The sequence below is a fragment of the Anas acuta genome, chromosome 3 (genome assembly GCF_963932015.1).
Source record: "Anas acuta chromosome 3, bAnaAcu1.1, whole genome shotgun sequence".
Classification (NCBI taxonomy): domain Eukaryota; kingdom Metazoa; phylum Chordata; class Aves; order Anseriformes; family Anatidae; genus Anas; species Anas acuta.
This window is the reverse complement of record NC_088981.1, coordinates 71,043,588-71,069,275: the sequence shown is the minus strand read 5'-3', so window position 1 is coordinate 71,069,275 and position 25,688 is coordinate 71,043,588. Positions and strand designations below refer to the sequence as shown.

The 25,688-nt window shown below is 40.6% G+C and overlaps 1 protein-coding gene across 4 annotated transcripts in view; it reads right to left on the bottom strand.

Moving 5' to 3' along the window:
* Positions 1-25,566, bottom strand: part of SESN1 (sestrin 1) — a 70,493-nt gene extending 44,927 nt beyond the window's left edge. The window contains exons 1-2 of one of the 4 annotated variants that reach the window (XM_068677755.1): positions 25,112-25,566; positions 15,149-15,292 (exon numbers count right to left, since the gene is read on the bottom strand). In XM_068677755.1, coding sequence (XP_068533856.1) covers positions 15,149-15,292; positions 25,112-25,441 — 474 coding nt within the window. In that variant the 5' untranslated portion in view covers positions 25,442-25,566. The remainder of the gene's footprint in view (positions 1-15,148; positions 15,293-25,111) is intronic. The other 3 variants (XM_068677751.1, XM_068677752.1, XM_068677761.1) reach the window with 3 other exon arrangements.
* Between the last annotated feature and the right edge of the window lie 122 nt (positions 25,567-25,688).

Below are 25,688 nucleotides of genomic sequence, written 5' to 3'. Positions count from 1 at the left end.
AAAGAATCAAATGTTACACCGTTTAGGTCAAAAGCGTGGTGACAGACTCCCCAAGAAAAACAAACACTAAGTCCTTTCCTATCAGTATCTCTACCGTCACCCACACCTACTGAAATGAATTTCCTTCTTTAGCAGTTGTTTCAAACACTGTATAATATTACTTTAGTAACACATCCTTCTCTGAAGAAGAAAACTGATCCAGGCCTCTTGAGCCTAAAATGAGAACAGAAACCAAATCCCCTAGCAATTCAATTGCTTCAAATGTTACCAACAGCATGCAAAACAAAGTACTTAACACCTCTAGCTTTAAAAATGGCATCGTTTCTCTGATATCAAAGTCAAGAATTTGAGTTGGTGAGAGATTTGTGGGACAAGTTATGCTGCATAAAAGAATTAAGGCTTTAACAGTTCTGGTTGCTTTTGTTGAGAGCTGATACACAGCATGCGAGGCACATCAGCTGGAAAGCCCTCCCTGGGGCTGTGAAGTTCCTGGCTGTTCACTGCAGCCTTTCACAGAAAGGAGGAGACGATCTCTCATTCGTGCCAGAATAGCATCAACTCCTCAAACTATCAGTTTGAGATTTTGGCTGCACTTCTCCCTTTCCCTTTTTACTTACACCCTTTCCCACTTGAGGACCCCCAGAGCTGGGGAAGACGGTTCTGCTGAACAGCCACAGCTCTGCAGGACGTAAGCAGCGAGACTCTGCTTTTATTTTCTTCCCTCCACATCTCATTTCACAGACTTATGGAGAGCTCTGAGAAAAAGCATTCAGCCTCCAACAACTTCCTCGGGACACCTTTAACAAGGTAAACCCTGTTAGCAGGTGCCCTCCTTTCATTTCCATTTTTGACTCTTGCCCTTTTTCTTTCTACTTGCAATTGAGATTCTCCCTGAGCAGTAGAGCTCACATTTTTTTCCTATGGTTTTCTAAACTTTTTTTCTTCAGCTAGAACACACCTGGGATGAATCTGTTATAATGAGTCTGTTTCATTCTTTGGTTGCTATTTGACCAAGAATCCAAGGGATGAACCTATTAAAATTTCGCTGAGTGGCAAATGCTTCAAACACAGCCCACCACAGGATGTCCCATTAGGACTAGGTTCCTCTTCATGCACGTCTTGCATTTGTCAATAGGCAGTGTCATCTGAGATCAGGTCACACTTTCTGCAGTTCTGTGATCAGCTGCCAGTTTTGCTAACTAATGTTGTATCAACAAATCCTTCAAGAGGCTAAGAGATTGTCACTTAATAAAATAAGACCTCTCGGCATTTCCTCACAATCTTTTTCTCTCTAGGAGAAAGGGAGAAGTGTCCATAAGCCTGCAGAGGGGTTGACCAGCAACAAAAACTATGTAAAGGGAAGGACTTTGTGCTGAGGCCTGCACTGTTCAACATTTTCATATGCAAACTGGAAGACACCTATAAGCTATCTTCCAAATTCAGATCCTTTCTTAAAGCCTACATTCATACCTGAGGCTTACTAAATCTCAGGTTGTGCAAGCATAATGGTGGTAAGCCAAGGAAACCCTAAGGCATTCCTATAAAAGGTTCTTGGGATTTCCTACAGCATACGAAAGAAAATTAGGATTGGGGGAAGCAGTCAGAGAGGCCCCTTTCTTCAAGCAGCAGGTCTTTAGGAGCCTCTTTATCAGTGAGCAAGCACCCCTCCTTCACACAATTATCCCTAATTACCCTAATTCAAAAATAAACTGGTCACTAGTTATTAAAGGGACCATAAACAAGCTCTCCCATTCTTCTCCAACAAGAAAAAGTTGTTCTTTATAGCAAAAATGACTTCTGCTTGCCACATTAACTAATTACATTTTTATATAGCTTGTTATATAAGCTTGTAAGAAAAATATACATAAGGTTCCTATTCTACTCCTGCATTTGCAGCTGATCTACCTTTTTTTTTTTTTTTTGAGCTTCTGAGGAAGGCTTTCTTAGCCACTTTTGTGTGTTAAGAATTTAAAACAACATAGACTTGTGCATCACAATTTTAAATATATTTTGCTGGCGATTCCTCCATAAATGCAGGTGTTAATTCCTCAGCACTTCACTCCGAAGAGTGAGGAATTTTAATGGGGTAATTTCAAAGTTTATGAAATCATCAGCAATGGTGTAGAGTTTAATAACGTAACATTTAAGACTGGTTAAGCTACACCAATCAGTACTAATGTAGCAAGGCTACTCTTCCAAAAATCTTGAGACATTAATTCCATATAGATCAGGAAAATATAGGTGCTTATTCAAAAGCAAACTGGCAATTCAAGTTTCATCAGCTACTAAATTTACTCTTACTTAAATATACCATAAGGAAAAACAATTCAGGGAAAAAAAATAATCTGAACTTAGGTTTAAAGAAATTTGTGGTAGGTGCTTTTTCTTTGCTTCTAGCCTCACTTCTAATCCCTATTTCCCTTCTCATTCTCCTATGTATATTTGCCTCTTCTTTTTGAAGGCACTAACCCCTAGAAGCCAGTGTTCCTGTATTTAGTGCTTGTCAAAACATAGGTTACTTGATAAATACATTAGTTTGTTTCATAAATGAGCTGAAAAAGCTCATTTTTTTTTCTATGTGCATCTCATTTGAACCACAACAAAAGTAGTATTTATTTTCCATATAGCTTTCCTCCCTTTCTTTTGGCTAGGAAGTAGGTTAATGAGTCCTGATGCATTCAGTTATGCCAAATACTTATTCAGCTGGAACATTCACTGCAGCTGATCAAATCTTTCCTTTGGTAATGATCTGAAGTTGCTTTGCATAGGAGTTCAGGGTTTTAAGTCATCAATTTAAAAAAAAAAAAAATAAATTCCAAGCAGATCAGATCTGTTTAAACTGATTTCAGTTAAAAAAAAAAAAAAAACAGCCATAATTCACTGAAACATGATCAGGACTAGTTACTAGGCACTTACAAAAAAAGGAAAAACATGATTGCAATTGTAAACAGAATATTACTGAGGGGACATAAAATGGCTTTTAAAGAATAACTCCTTTCACAATAAGCTGAAGTCAGTACATTATGAAGTCTGAAAAGCAACTTTCAGCTTTATTGAAGCACTTTCTTGCATCTTAGCTGTCACGTATACCCCACACAGAAAAATATAAACAGATCTAGAAAACTCACACAGACCTCATTGTGCTCAGGAGGAAAAAAAAAATTAATTCCACTCATTCAGCTGAAGCCTTACAGCAGTTCCAAAGAGGTTAACTATGTTTGCTCAAGTTTATTTGGGTATTAAATGCAAGATAAAAGATCTCCAGCTGAAATGTTACAGATTATATCTTATTTTTAGGAAATAAACAGATTCCAGAGGTGTGTTCCTGCTCGCCCAATCCCCAGGCTGTAGCACAGTGCTGCAGCTGCTCGGAGCCCAATCACAGCTTTGAAGGGAAACTTGTTGGGCTGTTTGTGTCAGCAGCGCTGCTGATGGATGGCTGCTTCAGGGGAGGAGATCGAGCTGTGTGGTAAATCTTCCTATTTGTCCCATCTGCTTTTCTATTTTAAACAGCTGCAGTGATCAGCCAGGCACCCTATGTTAAATACATAGGAATTGCACAAGAGAAATCATTTATGTAAGTGAAAATGTGGCTTAGATTTGTTCTTCTGTTCTTGAACTGAGCATGGAAACTTCTGCAAGCAGCTGTGGAAGTTTACTACAGTTTTCTGCCTACCTTTAGGAAAGTAAACGACCTGGCCTAACATGATTTTGCAGCTTTTAGAAGGGCAGCGCTGCAGTGCTAGCAGACTTCCAGCTGATGGCATTCTCCACCTCTCCCCCTCCTGCTGCCAGACCCACTGTGCAGTATGACTTGTAAGACGGCAAGAGAAGCAATCTGTAAGCAGAATATGTTTATTAAAATATGCCCTTCAAATAGACAAAAGCATAACACACAAGCTTTGCTTGTCTTGCAGTGGCACTGAGGTTGTGCGAGCATCAAGTATGCCAATCTCGTTTGGCTCTGAAGGTCACTGTTTCAAAGGAAAGCTTTACAAGTGCAGCCCATTACCGAATATTAAGCCGAGGAGGCTGGCAAACATATTGAGACAAGCAAAGAGGGTTTTTTTAATGTTTTGTTTTCAAACAAGTTGACTAAATTAAGCCCGAGCTTTCTGGCCAGACCCCAGTTGGGCCAAATCCTGCTTTCCCTTAGGCTTCCAAGTACCTTATTCTTTGTATCCCGAGACACTGTGCTGCACTGTTGTGTTCTGTCAAACAATTTACTTGCTTCTTAAAGCCAGCTACATTGCTATGGCAAGCAAGAAAAGCTCAGTGTTAAAGATGAGAATAGCAACCCCCCCACCCCCAATATACATTTGAGCAACATATATTGAGCCATTCTGAGTTTAAAGCAAATTAAAAGTTAAAAATGAATTGAAATAGCAATAAAATGAAAAAGGCAAAATAGCACTGCAGGTTGCCTGCTTACAACTTAAAAAGAGATCATTACATTTGGTCTCTATATAAAATTTTCTTCATATTTATATGTTGCACTGTAAGTTTTCTGAAGTGCAGTACTGTCTATGAGTTAACTGCTAGTACTGCAGTTTCAGCTATCCATACCCCTATGACTTTGCTCCAGTCATTTTTTCCACAAAACTTAAAATTTCTGTAGCTTTATGAGCATTATTGCCATTTTTCTTATGAGCAAAATGAGGTGGGGCAGTAGCTCATCTGTGTTTCCAGCCCAATCCCAGAACTGTTATGCCCATTTCAGTATTACTGAAGCCAGAAGGTGCATTTTAGGAAGAAATGCCGGAGTGGGTTTTCTTAGTAAAGAGTCCTGGGAAGTCAGAGAGAACACGCACTTGCCAAGTCCTTGCAAGATCAAAGTCTCAGTTATATTTCCTTCCACTCTTTACAAGAAACCAATGCTGAAAGTACCTTTCAACAGAAGGACACATGAATGTGACCGTAGCTTTCAACAACAGGACGCATGAATGGGATTGTACCTTTCAACGGAAGAACGCAAAGCTGGCAAAGGCTAAGATACAATCTTAAAGATTACCCACAATAGCTTCTATTAGCAGAAGTTGAAGCTGGCAAGTTCATACATTCATTGTAAAACTCTGCAACTATGACAACTTAACAAAAGAATAAATAACCACAATCTCAAATCATTACAGGGACAAATCAAAATTACTTTTAGAGCATTGGCTATTTGTACAGTTTATGTTACTTCCTAAGTCTCACCTTAGAGAAGCTTTTCATCCCGAAATCAGTTTAAGATTGTTGGAAAAGCTTAGCACCTTTAAGAAGAATTTCAGGACAAGGACTGTCATCTTCTATGTTCAGATGGGCCCAAACTAGAGATTTTGAATAATATTCTAATGGTGATATAATACTCAGTTTAGTCAATGTACCAGCGTGTTTTCTTTCGGTTCACCAGAAAGCACTGGGGAGATAGTACAAAAGGTCGCTGTGCAAACATGCCTTAAAAAAGGCATGCCAAATTAACCTAGAAGAATAAAAATACTGCTAGACGTACCTGCTTGCAGCTCTGAGAGCCGTATTGTCAATTTACGCGGATGCTGCTAAGTTGTCATGCTCTGTCAAGCAGCTGCAACACCAGATCGCTGCTCCCCACAGGCTGACAGTTTTTCTTTCATTCGGGATTTCAGACAGCTACACGTTGTTTGCCCTATTTCCTCACCTCTTGCCCTGCCCCAGCAGCACGTTCCTCTATGACGCTCCTATGGGTGCGTCAGAGGCACGCATTGCTGCAGAGCAGCCCGCTGCATGATGCAAGCACCTGCAATCTGGAAGGACTGGGGCTGGCAGAGGCATGGTGCTGTACACACTTCATAGGCACATGAGGTCAGGTCCTGTCTGTACAGTCGATGCCGAAATCAATAGCTTCACGCAGTCAGTGGCACTGAACATAGGTTGATTTTGTGACATACCTGTCTTTCTCTGTTCTACACGGGAAGAATATTTGGGTAAACGTGTTGAGGGAAGGCTTAAAAGGCAGGCATAAGACTGAAAGCCACCTCAGATAAGTTTTCATAAGTGTCACAGATGTTAAAAAAAACTTGAGGTCACTCAGAATCACGTTTGCATTTGGGGTAGGAAGTCTTGAAGTTAAAGACAAGCCTAAATACAATACCAAATTGAGCATGAGACAAATACAGACAAGAGGGTTGTGCTAAGACTGGGCAACACTTTTCAGAGTTACGGAGGGAAAACATCAAGATTTCAGATACACAGCACTATAAGAATACTATAAGCTAACAGTAAGATGATGGCAAAAGTTGTACACAAGAGCGATGAGAAGACAAAGTTAATGAGAAACTTGGGAAGGGAAAGACTGTAAGTTCGATTTGGGATTTGCTAACTACAGTAGGCATCAGATGTAAACATGAACTTGGTCTGTGCACAGAGGACTCAGACAGGAAACAGAAACCACAAGTCAGACACCAAGAGGCAGTCTACCTCACAGAATCATCTAGGTTGGAAGAGACCTCCAAGATCACCAAGTCCAACCTCTGACCTAACACTAACCAGTCGTCCACTAAACCATATCACTGAACTCTACATCTAAATGTCTTTTAAAGACCTCCAGGGATAGTGACTGAACCACTTCCCTGGGCATCCTATTCCAATGCCTCAAAGAAAATTAATAGAGAAAACATTGAAGGGTCTGGTGTAGGTTAAAAAGGCTACAACAATAATCTACTGCAAGTTTAATTAACCTGGACATACAGAACAAAAACACTACCATTAAAAAACAAACAAAACCATCTTTAGCCAAGCATAAAGATGTTTATCAAATGGATGTTACCGCTCACACCGCTTTCATTTCCAAATTCTTCAAAGTCTAACATTGACAGGTTCCACTCTTCCCTAAGCTATAGAGCTTTGTGAAATGCCTGATAGCTCAATTCCAAGTATTCTTCTGACTTAGCAGGATATATACTATTTCATTCCAGTGGTACAGAGTTACCTGGGAGCTGGTACAAAATTGACATGAGAGAGATGATTCTACTGCTTTCTTATCTCAATGACCTAGCATGGAGTGAACTTCTCCCTATCAGACTATTAAAAGGCTAAAAGCAAGCAAAAGAAAGTGTTTAGAAAATTTTGTCCATTAAAATCTGCATATTCCACAGGGCACTTTCATGGAAAAGAACACCCAACAAGCAGCCAGAGGTGGATACATTTTAGTAAGATCATAAATGTTCCCCTATTCGCTATACTTTTTCCTCATACCTTTCCCTACTGCTCCATATAAACACCCAGGCAAAATTCTACCTTACTGAGAAATACTGCTTAGTTTTAAATGTTCTCAATGCAAAAAAACAAAAACTAAAAAAAAATTACAAATTTTATTAAGTACGGAATTTTCCTTACCCTAAACGTACCCTAAATGAAAGAGAGGTGACTCTTAAGCATAAGAAAATTTTTTCTAACTTCCCAAGCTACTGCATTGATCACTCTCCACCAGCTGATATCTCTCTTTCCCACTCCAGAAGTGGAAACTAGACTTCACCTCCTATTTCACCTGTCCCTTTGCTGAACAAGGCAAACAGCATGCATTTCAATCCCTGCTCAGTTCTGAGCATGGCTCCTCCAGCACCTCTGCACAAGGCTCTGCCTAGCTCCAATCTCACCCAAAGCCTTAGCCCTTCGAGAGGCTGGATGGATCTCAAGCCAGAGGTTCAACTCCGTCTGTCATTAACTTGAAACCTCATGTTATATTCTTCTACCTTAAGAAATAAAAGAAATAATTAGAAGCAATGGGATCCTCATTCCACAAAAGCCTAATGCTGGAGACAAAAGCCTGTTATCCCCCTCAGCTTGAAACTTTATTCTTTCAGAAGTTAAAGTTCATGAAGTAACACTTGGAAGAGGTAAATTGTTGGAGCCCAAAGAGCGTGTTACTTTTTCTTTACATCTGCTATTCCTGGAGTCTCTTGGCTCCAGGCATAGGACCAGCTATAGTCACTAAAGCCTCTGTACTAGTCACCCCATCCAGCTGGGTCTGGTAACCAACAGCCTCACTGACAAACATTGTAGGCCCACAATGGAACAAGTCACTGTGGGATAAAGTACTTTAATAAACATAGTTTAGGCTTGGGAGATTCCCAGATTTCCAGCACAGAAAAATCAAACACTAGCAGTTGGACATTACACAAGCACAATCTCCCTACACCCCTGCCTTCTCTGCTTCCAGACACTCAGCATAAGAACGCACAACAAAGAACCAAATACAGTCCATCCCTCCTCTAAAGAAGGCTGATAACTGAACCTTAAAAGAAAAACTACCTTTTTATTTTCACGTGTTTTCAATTTCTTGCTTCTTTATCTGATATTTTGAAGATTAAGACTTCACAAGAGGGAAGGGATCGCCACAGAGGAAGCCTGCTCCATTTTTCTGCTATTTTTTTCAGAAACAAACAAACAAAAAGAACTGAAAAACCCACACCATTTTGAAGTTCAGTATTTATAACTCCAGACTTCTGACATTCAGAAAAGCTTTTACAACTAGGCCATCACTAAACATTCACCCCAGGAATTGTGTAACTAATTCATGTCACTTGGAGAGGGCTGGGGGAAACTATTAGCCCAGCCTTGTGGGAAAACAGGGAAAGAAGTGGCCATCATCTGCCACCTTCTTTAATCTTGTGCCAAGAGATTAAACCAATAATTGTCTACAGCATCACTTTGTGTTTGGCATTTGCTACATTTCCTTCCTTTCCAAAATCTTTTAAGAAAAGGTATTTGAAGATGATGGGATATATGCCTTAACATGTAGGCATGCTTTAACACAGAAATCAAGGCAAGCTTTTACCAGAAGTTCACACAACTGCAAACAATCAATTTACCACGGCTGGGAGTTAAAGTCTTGTCAATTCAGCCACAGCAACTGGCCATGTATTTCCCATTTAACACAGCAAATCAGACAAGTCAGTTTTTACAGATGAGCTACTCAGAACTTCATTAAGACATGGTAGTTTTTAGTTCACAGGCAGTCATGTGAAGAACCCCTAAATCAGAAAGCTCTGTTAGGAAGGGAAGTGCTGCAGCATACCCGGTGGGATCAGTCTCAGAGAAAGACTCGTTTGCTCTTCGGGTTCCAGATTTTCACAGCATTGCTTGCAGAACCTCTGCAGTTCTGGGATGCTTGTGGCCATCCACTGCGAGTAAGACACAGCTGCACATGGATCTGTGTTTGAATGAAGCGCTATTAAACAGAGTTGAAAGACAGCGTCACTAAAGAGACATGTATTTCAGCTCCTATTGTTTGATATAATTAGGGGATGGGGAAACAAGAAGGCTTCGGCACATTTAATATGTGCTATTATGTCATCTGGTTGCATGTTTGCTAAAGGCTTACTTCATTTGGCCTGAATATAAACTTGGAAGAACTTCAGGTTCTTTTAATGGTAATGATCGAGTTCCTGTACAGTACAGTCAAGTAAAAAAGCTTGACACGGGTAAACGTTAATAGCAATAAGATTACATTTTTCTCTTCGAGAAGAATTTAACTTTACCCTGTATTAAACTCAGTACAGCATATGCAGTTTTGCTCTTCCTCCACACCGTCCTGCTGCTTCTGGGACTTTGTTTCAGCCACTCAGCTGCATTGGTGCAGGTTACATATTTACATCTTGCTGCACCTGGCTTTGGAAAGCAAGTTGAAAGTCCACCAAAGAGCAAGTGCCAAACTGTAAAACAAAAGTCATATACAAACAACACCGGAATTTTGAATTACTTTTCCTTTCTAGATCACCATGTATTCCTCTAAAACCAGAAATAAGTAGGGAAAACTCCCAAATATAAGATGCAAGGGACACCCAGTTCTGGTTCAGACGCCCACAAAGACCCTGCAGAGCCATTCAAGTGTAAAGAAAGACTGAACCCACAGTGCCCTCATGTGTGAGGGGACGTGAAGTGGAAGTATGGACATAGATTTGGAAGAGAAAAGCTCTTGGGCTTTTAAAAAGAACCTTCGCTAATGGAAAAACACATGTCCTTGTACCAAAAAAAAAGAAAAAAAAGAATTTGCCCTTTTTCATTACAGACTACGTACTATAAACAGGTGCAAGAAACAAATGACAAACAGCTCAATTTTCAACTGCCTTTTCAAGTGCTTGTGGGCTGAAAGTTTCATGTTTGTTCTTACCACAGGAATGCAACAAAAGTAGTTACCTGGTATAGAAGCCTTTAAATAGTATTTAAAAGAAGTATCTTAGTAGAGGATCAAATTTTACACTGCAGAGGCAAGTCCAATGATACTCTGAACAACAACACTTTCTCAGTGCCTGGACCTCAGAGCACTTCAGTCTATCACCAAGGAATGCAAAACTAATATTTATATAAAGATTGTGAGGGCAATGCACCTTAGACTAGCATTCTCAAAAGCCTGCAGATCAAGTTGGGAGCCACCTAAATTAGCCATCAGGAAGCCCTGAAGACCAGAGTGCATCTTCAGCCTCATCTCTCAGTGTGCTAGGGCTTGCTGCCCACCACCAAAAGGACCTGCATCTATTCAAGACCACAACCTGAAGCCCAAAGACTGGCTCTTTCACCTCAGTGGTTAGATCCCTTTAGTAAGATAGAGGCCAAGTTCAAGTTATTAATAAGCCCAAAGCCATTTCAACGTCTCCTCCCGAAAACACAAAAGTTGAGCTGCTTAATGATGGCAACGCTGTCAGCACTTCCTACTGCACTGGTCCTGCTTCACATGCAATCCCCAAGGTGCTCGCTGGCCCAGAAATGAGAGCAAAACCTACTGCAATTCTCCCACCTTGGCAGCCTAGGCATGTACGAGACATGACTGTGAATCACCTCGGGCAGAAAAGGTCCCGAACCTGGAGTCCTCGCTCTTTGGGCATGCTCTAACCACGAAGCTGTTACTCAGGAGTAGGAGGGGTAGCTCTGTTTTGTTTTGTGCAAAGCCCATCTGATAGGTCTTCAATAAACACGCTCCAAGAACAGCGTGTTCCCCGAGCGCCGAGAGGAGACAGAGGAAACGGTTTTATCTGTGGATGCAGAGCGAGCCTGAGCAGAGGCATGAAATCATCGCCCACTTCCAGAACCGAAACATTTCTATGCACGGCTGAACATCCGATGAGGTTCTGCTGCCTAGGAGCTCACCGATTTCACCTGCAGGGCTAAAAGGACCTTGAGTTTTGAAGCGCTGAGTTAAGGCATAAACACAAGCTTTCTGGAACTCGGCTACAGGCTGCAGAATTGTCTTACAGTGACTTAGTAAACACCAGGACCTTTGTCTTATTGAATAATGATCAGAACAGAGGAATCCCCATGGTGCTGATCACAATCGTCACAACTCTTAAGATACCTCATTCCATTTTTCAGAAAAAATCATACTTATAAAAGCATCAAGTTAGAATAAACAAAGCACTCTGGTATAGCTCATAGCATCAGAAATAAGCCTACCCAGATGATTACAACTTCACTTTCTGTTGTAGGGAAAAATATTCAATTGGTGTCATGCTTCCTACAGTACAAACCGTTGAAGAACCTCACCTCTTTCAGTTATTGTGAGCTAGGCATTGCAAAGAAAGCAGAGACAAAGCAATCAATGAAAATACTGAAGAGTAAACTCTGTCACAATCATCATCTAAACATACTTTGTCACATACATGATCTAAGCATACACACAAGTGTCTGAATTACTGCTCAAGGAAGCAATCCAATGCCCAGAGCTGCATTCTGATGTGTTAGAGACCAGTAGTAGAACCCAGGGACACATGGTCTGCTGGGTCTTGACCATAGCCAAGGCTGAACTACACAGAACACTGCTCAGCTGGAGAATCCCTTGCCATCATGTCAGCTGGCAGGAGGGACGCTAAAATGCAGTGCAGCAGCCAGGATATTCCACCCTGGAGGGTCCCTTTGAACACATCTGAGTAAGACCTTTGCGATAGACCACTCAGAGCACAAGGACTCTGTTTCTTTCTAGTGAGTGTAAACTGTCAATGACAAAAGAAACCCTCTCTTCCACTATATTTCTTTGCCATAGTGGAAGATTAACAGTATTTAAATAGAATTTTTCAAAACTCACCCTAGACAATGCAGAAGTAGTTTTCATCTGCTTGTAATAGGAAAAAAAAAAATGTAGAATAGCAAGCAGTAACACTAACATGCATCCTATGATTTTACAGATAATATAGTTCAGCAAATAATGTTATTCTAGTAACAACTTAAACACATTCACCAGTTTTATTTAACATGAGCTAGAAGAATACAAAATGTTAAATAATGCCCCACCTCTCCCAGACTATAATCTACTGTTTTGTGGCTTCCTAAATCAGAAATTTTGTTAGCTGCCATTATCTTAATTTAAAATTTTTATTGCTAAGCTCATAATTTAAGTTAGAAGTCTAGATATTCACAAAAATTCTATTTCAGTCTCTTGCTAGATTGTTCAGAAAAAAAGAAAACAGACTGATAGCAATGTTTCTCCTAGTACCTACACTAATATATTCTGATTAGATTAGGAAAAGTCTACTCAGTGTCCAGCAATGTAACACTCCATCATAGATTCTCAGAAGACAGATTTCCCTCAAAAAGGGAATGGATTAGCTTTATGACCCCAATTGTTTCAACTATTGAAATGTCACTGTAGCTGGGATGATAGATTTTTTTTTTTTTTGGTAGTGCTGTGGAATATTTTTGTTCTGCTCTGCTTTAAAGACAGGTAAAAGCATTTCTCCTGTGATGAAAAGAGGTAAATTCTTGCTGCGTGACTTCTTTAGTTTTGTTTTTTAAAGACATTGATGCAAAGTCTTGATTAACAAAGGAGATAAAATCTGGAAAGTTTCGGTTGCAGATAAATTATTTTTAATACTGAGAAACTGCAAAATCAGGAATTAAAATAGAAACAGGTATACAACTGATACAGTGGTGAATGTTCATAGCTGTAAAATATGAAGTGCTACAGCTATATTTCATCTACCATCACAAATTTCTTTTTCATGCATTCTCTTTTCTTTCCTCACAAAGGTATCTCTCATCATTGCTTTCATATCTAGGTAGAAAAAGTCAGCTACAATTACATCATTCTTAACAAAAACTTGCATTAAGATATCATCGCTGCCACCACCACAAAAAAAAAAACAAACCTAAAAATAGAAAAGCAAGTGCCCCATCTCAAGAAGCTTTCAGTAGAAACTATTCTGTAACCAGAAATAGCACAAGAAAATAAGTTAACGACAGAAGTTTCATTTTTCAAGAGCTTGAGAATAATAACATCACCGAATTGAAGTCTATTGCAAACAAATCAAAAACTGGAAATTAAACAAAAGACATGAAGTCTCCCCCAAGTGTTCCTTCAAATTCATTACATCTTTCTGCAGCAAGCACATCAGCTTAAGTTCATGTAGGTGATCTACAAGTTAAAACACAATCTGTGTAAGAAACAAAAAGATAGGGACACCATCCAAACCAAATGGTTTGCTCCAGTACAGATAGGAATCTAAGAAACTGCTACTGCTGTCTCCAACAGCGTGGCAGAGCTGAACAGCAGCAGGCTGTCAGCTCAAAGCAGCTAGCTACCTGCTAGGAAACCCTTTCTATGTGGTATTCTCATGTGAAGCACACAAGTCAACAAGAGTTTACTTAAGCTAACTTAAATGTAAGTATTGGCATGGATTTATCTATTTACTGCTATGGTAACTGGCACACCTGGGAGCTCACAATCAGCAAGCCAATTTGGTCCTGCAAACACCGCAGCTGCATTCACATGACATTACATTTAGCCTCCTGAGCCCTGCTAGGAGTTATGATACCAGGGTAATACGGATCCTGTGCTTCCAGGCTCATCACAGCACAAAAACTCCTTCCTACATCTCTTTGCTCACAGTGCAACATCTTGGATTAAGAGACAACCGTGACCAAGCGGCTTGGCATAGTGATCACAAACTTAGTGGTCACAAAAGGTCCAGGAAACTTGAAACCTGTAAGAGGAAACGCACTAGCGTTCATAATGTAAGGAAGCAGTAACAGTGTTTTGAAATGGAGTCCTGCAGCAGAGTATCAAGATGCTTTTGGACAAGCCTGCCAGCACACAGCCTTAATCCTGTAAACACATGTATGCCTCACTTTACCACACATGGGCAGTCTTGTTAACTCAGGGCTGCTCCCAATAACATTCTCCTGAAAAAAAAAAAAAAATCACAACTGCTTAATGTCAAAAAAATTTTGTTATACACAACGTTGTTAATGAAGTACCTGCTGGTTTATTTTCCATGCCTAATTCTTTGATCAGATGGTAATAATGTAACTACCCTCAGCAAACAGCTCCCATTGCAAATGTGACAGTAGGTGGCCAAAGTACTAATGCTAAGACAACAAACACTCCAGCTCAAAATGAAAATCCTCAGGAAAACAAAACAAAAAACATGAAGAGCCATGCACAACAGTCCTCTAATTAAATGAATATGTTTGTTTAATATCATAACAAGGAACATCATCCGAATAAAAAAGGAAAAGTGCTTTGCCTTTTGGTACAAGAAAATTCTGACCTGCTGCTGTAGCACGACAAAAATGCATATATAAATATATATATTTATATATTTATATAAATAATATATTTATATATATTATATATATATTTAAAGGAGCCCAGGAGCTGAGCTTTAAAAAGTTGTATAAATTTATCCTGGTTTTCTGAAGCTAAAATATTTAGAAGTGTTCTAGAAAAGAAACAGTATTTACATACTGAACATTGTGATTGACAAAAGAATTTTAGCATGTGTCAGTCTTAAATAAAATCATTGTTCAGCTCACCTCATTAATCTAAAAACTGTATTACAACTACATGGTTGAGCAAAATCCACCATCGCACTTCAGAAGGCCTTAGAAACTTCTTTGCTACTTAGGCTTTAATATCAAGCACTTCTGCACTGAGGGAAATTAATTTTGCACCAGTTGAACAGCAGGTATTCTCTTCTAACCCAAGGAAGTTTTAAGGCCTCGGATACTTATTTCACCATCTGACATCCTGTCAACAAACAAGACCTTGCAAACTGAGTTCGGAGTCTGAAATGAGGAAGACCTGGTTTTAAATTCCAGTTCAGTCCAGATGCTACTCATGCTTGAATGGGATGCTCATTCATCCAAGGCAAATGCTCTAAAAAGATATTTACTGTTTAGGAGAAAAACATGCAACTCCTACTGCTTGAGGAGATCGACTCCATGTATTCAACTGCCTTCTGAGGTCACTGATCTGAGACATGCAAAGAAGACAGCAAAGGTCACTCGAGCAGACGACCACTGTGGCACCTGCCCCACTTGGTCCAAGGCGTGTCGCTGCCAACTTCTGCATGCAAAGAGGAAATAAGAGATGAAAAGTATTATTACTGCAAAATCTCCACATGCAGACCAGCCTTGATTACAGAGGGCAGAGCCAAACGGGTTATAATAGCAAAGAATGACCTGGGATAAGTCTGCCACAAAGCTATATCTTTAGCACGAGGTAGTAGACTTCCACTGAAACAATTTACTTTGATCCTCCCCTGCCTGAATAAAGGCAAACACAGAGCACAAAGGCAGCTTCCCACTGCCAACTGAAACAGGCCATTACAAACTAGGGTTAAATGGGGCTGGCACTGAGAAGTCGTCTGTCAGTGCTGCTTTGGTGGATTTGCTGCATTACCCCAGTTTATCAAGAAAAGGTAAGTACTGATGCACCTAGCGTAACCAGCTCTGAATAAAAATAATTCCAAACAATCCCCAGACAGCACACCACTTAATCCTCAAATCAAGATGAGATGCTACAAGGATTTGGGGATATATCTACATTTTGCCCATTAACTACAGAAAAATCTCAGGTTGCCTATGGACAATTTACAAGAAGTACCCCAAAATTTTGATAAAATTGGACTGAGATGAGCAGTCTGAACAGATGTGGAAAAGTTCTAAGCATTACTTCGGGGGTATAGACACTAAACTGGACCATTCAAAGGACCATTCTGTCCAGATTTTTCCTCCATGTCATATGAAATTAGAAGTTAAAAACCAAGAATCTTTCCTTCTTGGCTGAACATACTAACTGGAAAGAAGGACTTCCTGCCTTGCTTCAAGTTATTTCTTAAGAAATAACTTACTTCTTAAAACACAAAACAACTCTACCTGGTCAGCACCCCCTGCAAAATATCTGATATACTACCTCGAGACATGTCATCTTGAAATCATCTTTAAACAGGCAGTTTATAAGTGTATATCTAGATACATAATAACATGATAAACTCCAGAAAATGTTAAATCATGGCAACTGCTAAATATTTAGTACTGTCAAGCAGTCCTAGTCCTAGACATAAATTTGCTCTCAGTATTGATTGGAAATTCAGAAAAATAAAAAGCTTGAGAAAAGCTTTTTCCACTCCTCAGTCTCTATCCTACTTGGAAACCAATGCAAATCTAGATTACAACTAAAATTTAAATAAATGGAAAACCCAAACAAGCAGTTTAATCCGAGTGGAATGTACTGTTGGCAAACTGGCTTCGTTTTAAAGCTGGAAGTTTTGTTGCACCAAAACACCAGAAACAGTGGAGGCTCAGCAACAAGCTGCAATGGAAACATCTTTCAGAATAGAGGTTCCCTTTCTCCTTCGAAGAGAGAGAGAAGAAAAAAAAAAAAAAAGCACAGAGGAAAGATTTTAGAGCTTTAAATAAGTTTTCATTCTCAAGTTTGTTCCTCCTTTGAGCAAATATCATGTTATTTCATGTTTACTCTCTAGGAGTGAAGGAGTCCTCAACTAAAACACTTATTTCAGAAGGAAAACTTGAAAAACAATTCAACACCAAGCAAGAATATCCTAGGGAAGAAAATTGAACAAAGATGTTGTTATGCCTTAAGTCTCAAAACTTGGGCTCACAGAGCTGGGTGTTTAGGTTAAGAAAGGAATTGGCAGTAGAGAACTGCAAGTGAGAAAATCTTATTGCTGACTTCAGAAAGAATAGAAAAGTGAGAAAAACAGTTATAACTTCTAATTTATTTTCATTTAAAAACCAACATGTTTTCAGAAGCACTGTGCGTTCTTTTAGCACAATGCCTGGATTGAAAGCAAGTGCTTGTAGATGCACAGAAGGAAGACTTATATCAGATTACATGACATAATTAGCAGTATGCATTGTAGCACTGCCTCTATTTTTAACATAATACCAGCCCAATGCATTTTCGGGTGATATGCAGGCACTGGTACACAACGCTGGATACTTTTGACTCAAAGTTGTTTGAAAGAAGAAGGTTGGTTTCTACACAAAGGTAGAATAATGAAAATGGTTAATTGCATACTAGGTTTAAAAAGAACTAACCCAGTTCACCTTCCCAAGCCAACTTCTGGCAATGATATAATCCAAGCTTTCCAGAAGAATACACAAAGAAAAAAAATAAAGTCAAAGTTATTGGAAACTTCAAGAAAGTGGTAAACAACAGAAAAACCACCACTTAACGTTTTGGATTTAATTCATGGATGTAGGTCCAAGTGAAGATTTCCATGTTTGACTTGATTTCTGGAGAGAGCTCTGAGCCTTGTCCTTTTTTTTTTTTTTCATCCTTAAGCTGTAAACAACTTACTGGAATACGTGTGACAGCAAATCATATTTTTGGAAATTTCAACACTCAGTATCCACAGGAAAATATACTCAAGCCTTCAAAACTATCTTCTGTCCCACAATGGTATATTCAGTACTTTTCCACATGTTTATTTGAAAAGGAGAAACATGGACCTGAAGAAGTCAGGAGTAAGAAGACAAAGCAGCAAGAATTTCTTCAAAGTTCCCTTGGTGGTAGTAACAGTGAGACAACAATTTTCTTTTAAATAATCTATTTTGGTCAAACTAGATGAAAATTTATTATTTTATATAACCTAGGAGCCCATACTTCTTTTTCTTTTTTTTTTTTTTTTTTTTTTTAACTTAATGCTTCTATAGTATGCTAACTTCCAAATCTTTCCAAATTCTTAGCACTTTTCACTTTGATTGAACATCTTGAAGATATTAAAAATTTCTCCATATATGAATAAAAAAGCATCCAAATGCAAGCCAATGTCTCAAAATTAAGACAGCTATTTATATATTAAATAGGGAAACTAAATTATAAGTATTTTAAAGAGAGGGTAGAAATAAGCTGGCTTTTTGGCAATTTAAAGCTGAGCAGAGCTTTTAGCAAAATCAGTGCAGAGAGGCAAAGGATCGCTGCTATGCTACATTACCTTCAGGATGTGAAAAATAATTTAAGACAGAAGCCTAAACTGACATCTAAATACACGAGTATGGAAAGGGTCATCTCCAGTTAGGAGGTTAAAGGTACAGCCAACCTCCGCAATAGCCTCTAGTGAGAAAAGCAGAAGCAAAAAGAAGTCTAAAACAGTTAGTGTCCCACCTGCTAGATCAGAAGAACAGATGCTCTTACTTACAAAATGCATTCAAGCTCAAGTATTTCTGGCTCTGCAGATCTCTAGATATTACTCTTATAAAAAAAAAAAAATAAGGAACAAAACTTTTTGTTTCCTTTTTATGTAAGCAACTGTAGGGAGTACATTTGTTGCTTACCTTAGCAGTAAATAGAGATGAGGAAATGTCTGTGTTTAATTTCTTCACTTTAAAGCATTTCAATTCAGTCACAAAATAAAAATTCACCAAGCCAGTGTCAAGCGCCTGCATCACTTCACACCTCTTTTCAAAACAACTCTAGTTCTCATGCCCTGAAAACCAGAATCACATAAACCCTTACAGCTGCAGATCAACTTACCCCAAACAATTGTAAGAAAAAGCTGAGTAAGCGAAGCACATTACCACGCAAGAAGAATGGAATACAGTTAGCATGGAAAAGGATGGAAAGGCTCCAAACAGAGGAACAGCATTCGAAGTGACCCAGATACCTCACTTTACATCACTTTGTGAACCTCCACTGTTTCCAAGCCACTCTTTATTCCAGCCAAAGACCTTCTCAGGGTGAGGCAATTTTGCAGTTGACAAACTCAACAACAGAAAGTTTCCTGAAGTCTCACTCAACACAAAGACCAAAGCCTTCAGAAAGCAGGCAAGTAGGCTGAAGGAAGGAGGGATGAGAAAAGGCCAGCTAAGGACTATTAACAATTGAAGTTTAAATATAAAATATAAATGTATATTTGTGTATATCCACACCCCAGCTCGGAACATTCCCTGACATTTCAAGATTAGGTCTCCTCCCTTAACTTCTCCACACAGCCTCGCTAGGCATACGTGATACAGGCCCAGCAGCAGCACAGCGTGTTTACAATAAATAGGGCAGAGATACTGCTTGTTCTTTTGGTAGGCTAGCAGAAGCTGTAAATAAGCCTTATCGTTTAAATGCATCATATATTAATACTTCAGTATGAGCAAGAGTATCTGGACGGCAAAAAAAGCCAACAGACAAAATGTTTTCTAAATTAGCAGTCTGGCAGAGTAACATGCGGCTTTTGAAGGGAGCACCCTACAATAGATAATTAAACCCATTCCACCTCATGGCTGGAAGAAACAGAACATACTTTTACACTGAAGTGAATTCACACACAAAAAAAGAAAGATATGTTTTCAGTTACTTTACATAAGAGTACTACGGGAAACAAAAAACAATATGGGCATTTGCATTATGCAAGGAAACGAGTCAGCTTCCAGATGGGGCCGATCCACCACCACCAGTGAGGAAACTAAATTCATGGGCTTGAACAACCCATAAATTTTCTGTGAGGTACCTTTCTGCAGTGACAGACCAACAGCAGGCATCACGGGGAAACATCACTATCATGCAGTTGGACACTGTCAAATAACTTAGGCAGAAACCCCATCACCTGGTAGATGTGCCTAGCACTTTTCAGCTCCAGATTTTCACGTTGACTAAGGAGTTATTGCAGGAAGGCTGTGAAGATTGGCGAGGAAGTTCTAAAGTCATTTATCAAAGACTACACCAAAAGCAGATGAAAGATCTGGGAAGTTACCCAAAGTCTCCTGAATTGCACCCTAACATGAGAGCCATCGGGATAAGCCATTTGAGAACAAGGAGCATATCTGAGTTTCCCTCTCATTGCTCTAACAATTAAGTGCCACAGAGATCAACCATGAACGCTCATTCTCTAGAGCAGCAGACCTAAAACCAAAAAACAAACCACTGACAATGTACTTGCAGTCCTCCCAAGTCAACCATTGATTTTAAACAAGAGGCAGAGGCTCCTCATGTTCTGGTGCCACCCATCTGGTACGCATGGTCCTGGAGATCAAAGGGAAAGCGCTCAGAGGCCCCCCCAGCACTCACAATCACAAAACACAGAGGCTGGAAGTAAAAGCCAGCCAGTTGGCAATGCTCGCCCTTTCCCAGGGAGATAACAAACATATCACTCCTGACTGATGCTTAAGAGCAATTTAGACAAAGAGTTCTAGTGATGAACGTGACTCATTCTTCCTCAACAGGCTATACCATTGCTTTACTTCCCCAGTCCTTGATTTTTTCCTCCAAATGTCCAACTCAAGTTTTGTTAAACTTCAGATCAACTGCTCATTCATTTCAGCTCATGTTTTATTCTTCACAGGAGTCTCTTCATCCTCTCCATCCCCCATTTATCTGGGAACACGCTATGTTGGCCTTCCTGTTAGCTGACCATACCACCAATTTCGTCAACCTTTCTTCACAAAAATAAATAATAAAAGTCAGATCTCAAAGATACGCTGCAGGTTCCCATCCAGTATCACTGCAACTTTAAATTCTGTCCTTCTTCTCCAGTATTTTGACCCTCCCTGCCAGCTTGTACTCTTCAGTTCATCACATGCACATCTTCATTAATCAAGGTGGCGCTGGCCAGAACCTGCACAACCCGCACCGAGCACTGGCTGTCCTGACCTCACTCACCTTCTGAGGCAAGTTTTCCAGCTAGCTTTACTCACTGCACGGTACTTTCTTGCTCATAATTACCTAGCTTGTTAATGAGAATACTGTGTGAATGTCGAGGACTTCAATCTATCAGTCTCTCTGCACTGTAAGACCTGTTACTCCATCACAGAAGTGGAAGAAATACTAGACTTAAAATCATTTATCCTTGGTAAGTCTGTTTCAGCTGCTGCTCAACCTTTTTTCTAGGCACTCAAAATGTGTTTTTATCACCATTCCAGTATTTTTTTCTTTCAGCTGAAGTAAAACCCACCAGTTCATTCTTCTTCCCACCCCACTTGTGTCATACTTAAGAGGTATGCACTATTATTATTTTTCAGTCTACTACATCTCTCCACTAGCACGTCTGAGATTACTTCAACTAGGTTTTTTAAGCACCTTGGAATGAATTTCATCATGCCCTACCAGATTGAAAAATCTGTTGCTTATCTAAGTAATCTGCAGTTTTCCCCCTCTAATCCAGGCCAAGCACTATTTACCATTTTGTCATGACTTAACTACACTTGCTGGATTAACTATTTCAGAGAATGTTTCAATCACCTCAGCACCATCTCTTAATCCGTAAATCTTTGGATCTTTTCTTCCTTACTTATTTCCAATATGCACCTTATTATGTACAAGCAGAACTGCGACAACCAAACACATCCTAGTGCACTTCACATGCATCTTCAGCAACCTACATTTCCTATTTTCTGTATATTGCAAGTTTCACATCAATGAAGAGGTCAACAGAGAGCAAAGTTCTTTCACTGCTACTTTTTCCCTTCAAGAGAAGTGTTTAATACTATCAAGTTACTTCTCAAGTACTCCGAGACCAGTTTCTTTCTTCCTTAGATATACCTCCAGTCACGCTTTACATGCCAAATTCTGAGTATTTTAACACCTGTAGGTTTTATCCTGCTGTTTTGTCATCTTCCATGCTCTGTGGGCTAATACCTTGTGGTCATTCATGCAGAACCTCGTTTCCATCTACGAATTCTCAGTCCACTCCCTTGTTAATCTAAAAAACTACTTTCATGAATTTACATACCTCAGCAGAGTAGTATGTTCTGCACGGTCTTTCCCAGAAGACACTGGATGGTTTTAAGAGAATTTAACTAGCAAAACTCATACATTGGATGACTCTTCTCCAGCTCCTGATATACACCTTATACAAATTCCAGTTATGTACATCTAATTAACGTGACAGAGGCTGAGCAGAACAGTTTTAACAATCACGCATTAAGACCTTCCATTGCTGGCCAGTCCCCACCTATTTGTGTTGGCACGCAGACACCTAGGATACCGGGTGGAAGGACCCACTGTTCTGCAAGGTCATGAGCATTATGATATAAATACGTGCACAATAATATATTTACAGGAAGTCATCAAAAAGCTCTAATAGAGTTGGGGTTTTATCTGATAAATGTTTTTTTGAGATATTTGAAAATGTGAAAACATACGAAGTTGATCTTGTCACTGTTAAAACACTGCAAATAAATAGCTTTAAAATGTTTAAAGTTTGGTGATAAAGCTGATGATAAAGTGACTTTATCAGCTTGATATCATTAACAAAAGCAAGGAAGCCTAAATTAGAGAAAAGGAGGCCAGTGTGCTGATATTTTCTTTGTAATAATTCTTGCAAAAATAACTTGTCTAATCAGAATGAGAAATCAAATACATTCTCATAGGCTAAAAACCCGTTATTCTATATATGTAGATAGGTAGCACCTACACTAAAAAACTCATGGTCCTGCATACAAGTCAGAGAAATAGGAATTAATTTTAAGCAACTGTTTTTACATGTTTTTATACAGACAATACCATTTATTATTCAGAAACAAAAAAGAAAGACGCACGCTTAGGATTCCACTATATTTCCAAGCTATTTTTCTCCAGGAAAAAATAAAAGTCCGTAACAAAGACAGACTCTGAGGATGCCAAGCTAGGATCCTAAAAAGGAGCCATGCTGACATAAGCTGCTGCCAAGCCTGCAGCTTATGCTAGCCACGTAATATATTCTACCAGCCTGCTCCAGACAGAAATCCACAAAAACACTAGCAGCATAGCTGCTTGCACCTAAATAGTCGTTGGTTACCCCACCAGGCAAGAAGGCACCAGCTCCTGAAAGAAATAGCTACCAGGCAACATGGAAAATCCAGGTCTTTGGTTTTCTCGGTGACCTATCCTGAATGCAGAGCAGAACGATGAAGAAAGCACATTTTCCAAATCATTTCATGCAAAAAATTCAGCCTACGTTGGCTACTCGCCTGAGACTTACCATCCTACATGAGGGAGGACAGCAGCACTGCCCATTCCCAAAAGTAAAACCTTTGGGTTCAGAGCTGCCTCCCCCTGCCCTGGGCTCTATGCAGTTAGCTTGGTAGGGAATAAGTTTTAGACAGCATAATGATATGTATCAATGTGGGCTTAAAGCCTTATCCCAGCACAGGGAGATAGCATTATACAAGTGAATCCTGTAACAAGGATACTATCCTCAGCAGGATTTTGCATTTATAACGTTCCTAAGCTATTTAACTAGAAACACTGCTAAAAGTTCTATGGGGTAACTACATTTAATAGTTTGCTTTATCTGCCATCTTCACTGCAGAGATTTGAATAAGATTCCTCTTGGCCATCAACCAAAAACCATTTCATGCCTGACAATAGTCCGCAGCATCCAAAGTAGAATACTTGGATGGGATTATTTCTTCCACAAATGCTTATCCAAAGATTACAACAAACACTTTTATTTCCGAGTACGAGAGCCAAGACTTGCCACTCTATAATCATAAAATATTTCTCTTTTAGATCCATGCCTAAGAAGAAAATGAACTTAAGCAAAAAAGTTACAACAGCAGCTTTCAGAGATTTTTTTCAAGTCATGTTGGATTTGATTTTATTTCCTTAACTCATTGTAAACCCTTTGCTGCAGCTTGTGTAAATGCAATGGTTTTCATATCCATGTACCTCTTTCACAACCATGGGATTTGAACTTGGGCTTGCTGCGTGGAGAAGCAGCTGCCTGTTTTCTGTTGGAACTATCCGAGCTATTAGAAAAGCTAGTAACAAAGTTCCTAAACAAGACTAATAGTTTAATGTGCCAGTAATTTCATGTATGTAAAACTAAAAGAGACTTGGGAGATCAGGTGCCTGACCCCCTCCAAAATTCAGGTCAGAGATTACCACATATCTAGCCTTTGAATGGGCTCTGACAAGTGGTGCCTGCTAAAAGTCAGTCTTGCTCTGGCAGTCTGCTCCAGTGACTGACCACTCTCACTGTAACGGGCCACCTTTCTTCTCAGCTGTATCTTTTAACAGGCAAGATACTGAGGCAAAGGTGGCAGATAAAGTTTTCAACTTCACACTCAAGGTTTTATTGGTTTTGTTGTTGTTTGTTTAAGAGAAACAGTGTGATCCTCAAACCTTTCACATATATACAACATAGATATGCTTACAGCTTTTACTGGTAAAATCTGCCGCAAGAAACATGCCCCATACAGCTCACACTGTATAAATTAAATTATAGCATATTTATTCATCACATTGCACGCTACTGACAAGTCCTACAAAATAAGCCTCTGTCAGCTTCAATAATCCAAACCAAGAATTTCTTTGAACCAGTTCAAAGTAGAACAGAGCTACAAGTTCCTTCAAAGCCTATATATATACACACACACAGGGATGTTTTTCTTCCTTTGATTCCCCCATATGAAGACTGTTAAGGTTCAGGGGGAAAAAGCACAATAGTGGGAATCGGGGAGGTAATGCTGAGTACGGCTCTATGCGTGTGCTTGTGAGTAAAAGAAATACCTTAATTTCCTTTTCCTACCCTGCAGAAAGCAGTATTTTTAGCAGTGCCCTTTGATGCGAGCGGCACTTCGGGACCTTCGCAAAAACTGCAGGTGAGGGAGCAAATCGCGACGCCAGCGCCTATAATTAGACTGTGAACCGGGGGAAGAGTACAAAGTAACATTTATTTTTGTTAGCATAGCAGGTCTGTAAAGCTAATCCTGCGCTGCCTGGACTCTCGCCTGCTCCTGAGCTGGGAAAGAGAAGTTGGGAGATGTTATGTACCGGTGGATGCGCAGACCCAAACCTTTATTGTTTTTGCACTGGGGGTATCCCAGCCCTGTTAGCACAGGCACCCGAGCTGTCAGAGGATCAGGACAGTTGGAAGGGACCCCCAGGGCTCCCCCAGCCCCCGCAGCCTCGCAGCCGGCCCCTCTCCCCTCACCCCTGCGGGCTCACCTGCACGCCGCTCAGGATGGCCTCGCTCTTTTCCCTCACGTCGCGGAAGGGGCAGCGCTTGGCCAGCAGCAGCAGCCGGGCCAGCACCCGGGGAGCGGCGGCCGCCCCGCCGCGCCGGAGCACGGCTTGCCCGAGGTGCTCCAAGGCGGCGGCGCGGGCGGCGGCGTCGCGGTTGCAGAGCCCGTCCCAGCGCACGTCGCCCTCCCGCTCGTCCATCGAGCCCCCCCCCCGCCGCCTCAGCAGCCCCGCGCCGGCCGCCCCATGGCGGAGCCGCGGCAGCCGAGCCGCCCCTGAGGAGAAGGAGCCCGCGGGGCGCTGCCCGCAGCGCATCGGCGGGGGAGCGGCGCCGCCAACGGCCGCCCAACGGCCGCCCAACGGCCGCTCAACGGCAGCCGGCGGCGGGGGGCTTCGCCTCCAGCCGGCCACCACCCCGCGGCGCCGGCCGCTCCGCCCCGCCCCCCGGCGCGGAGGGGAGGGGGCGCCCCGCCCCCAACGGGTGATGGGCGTGACTGACAGCCAATCGGCTCGCAGCGCTCATCGATGGCGGTCCAATCGGGGAGGAGAGAGGTGGGTATAA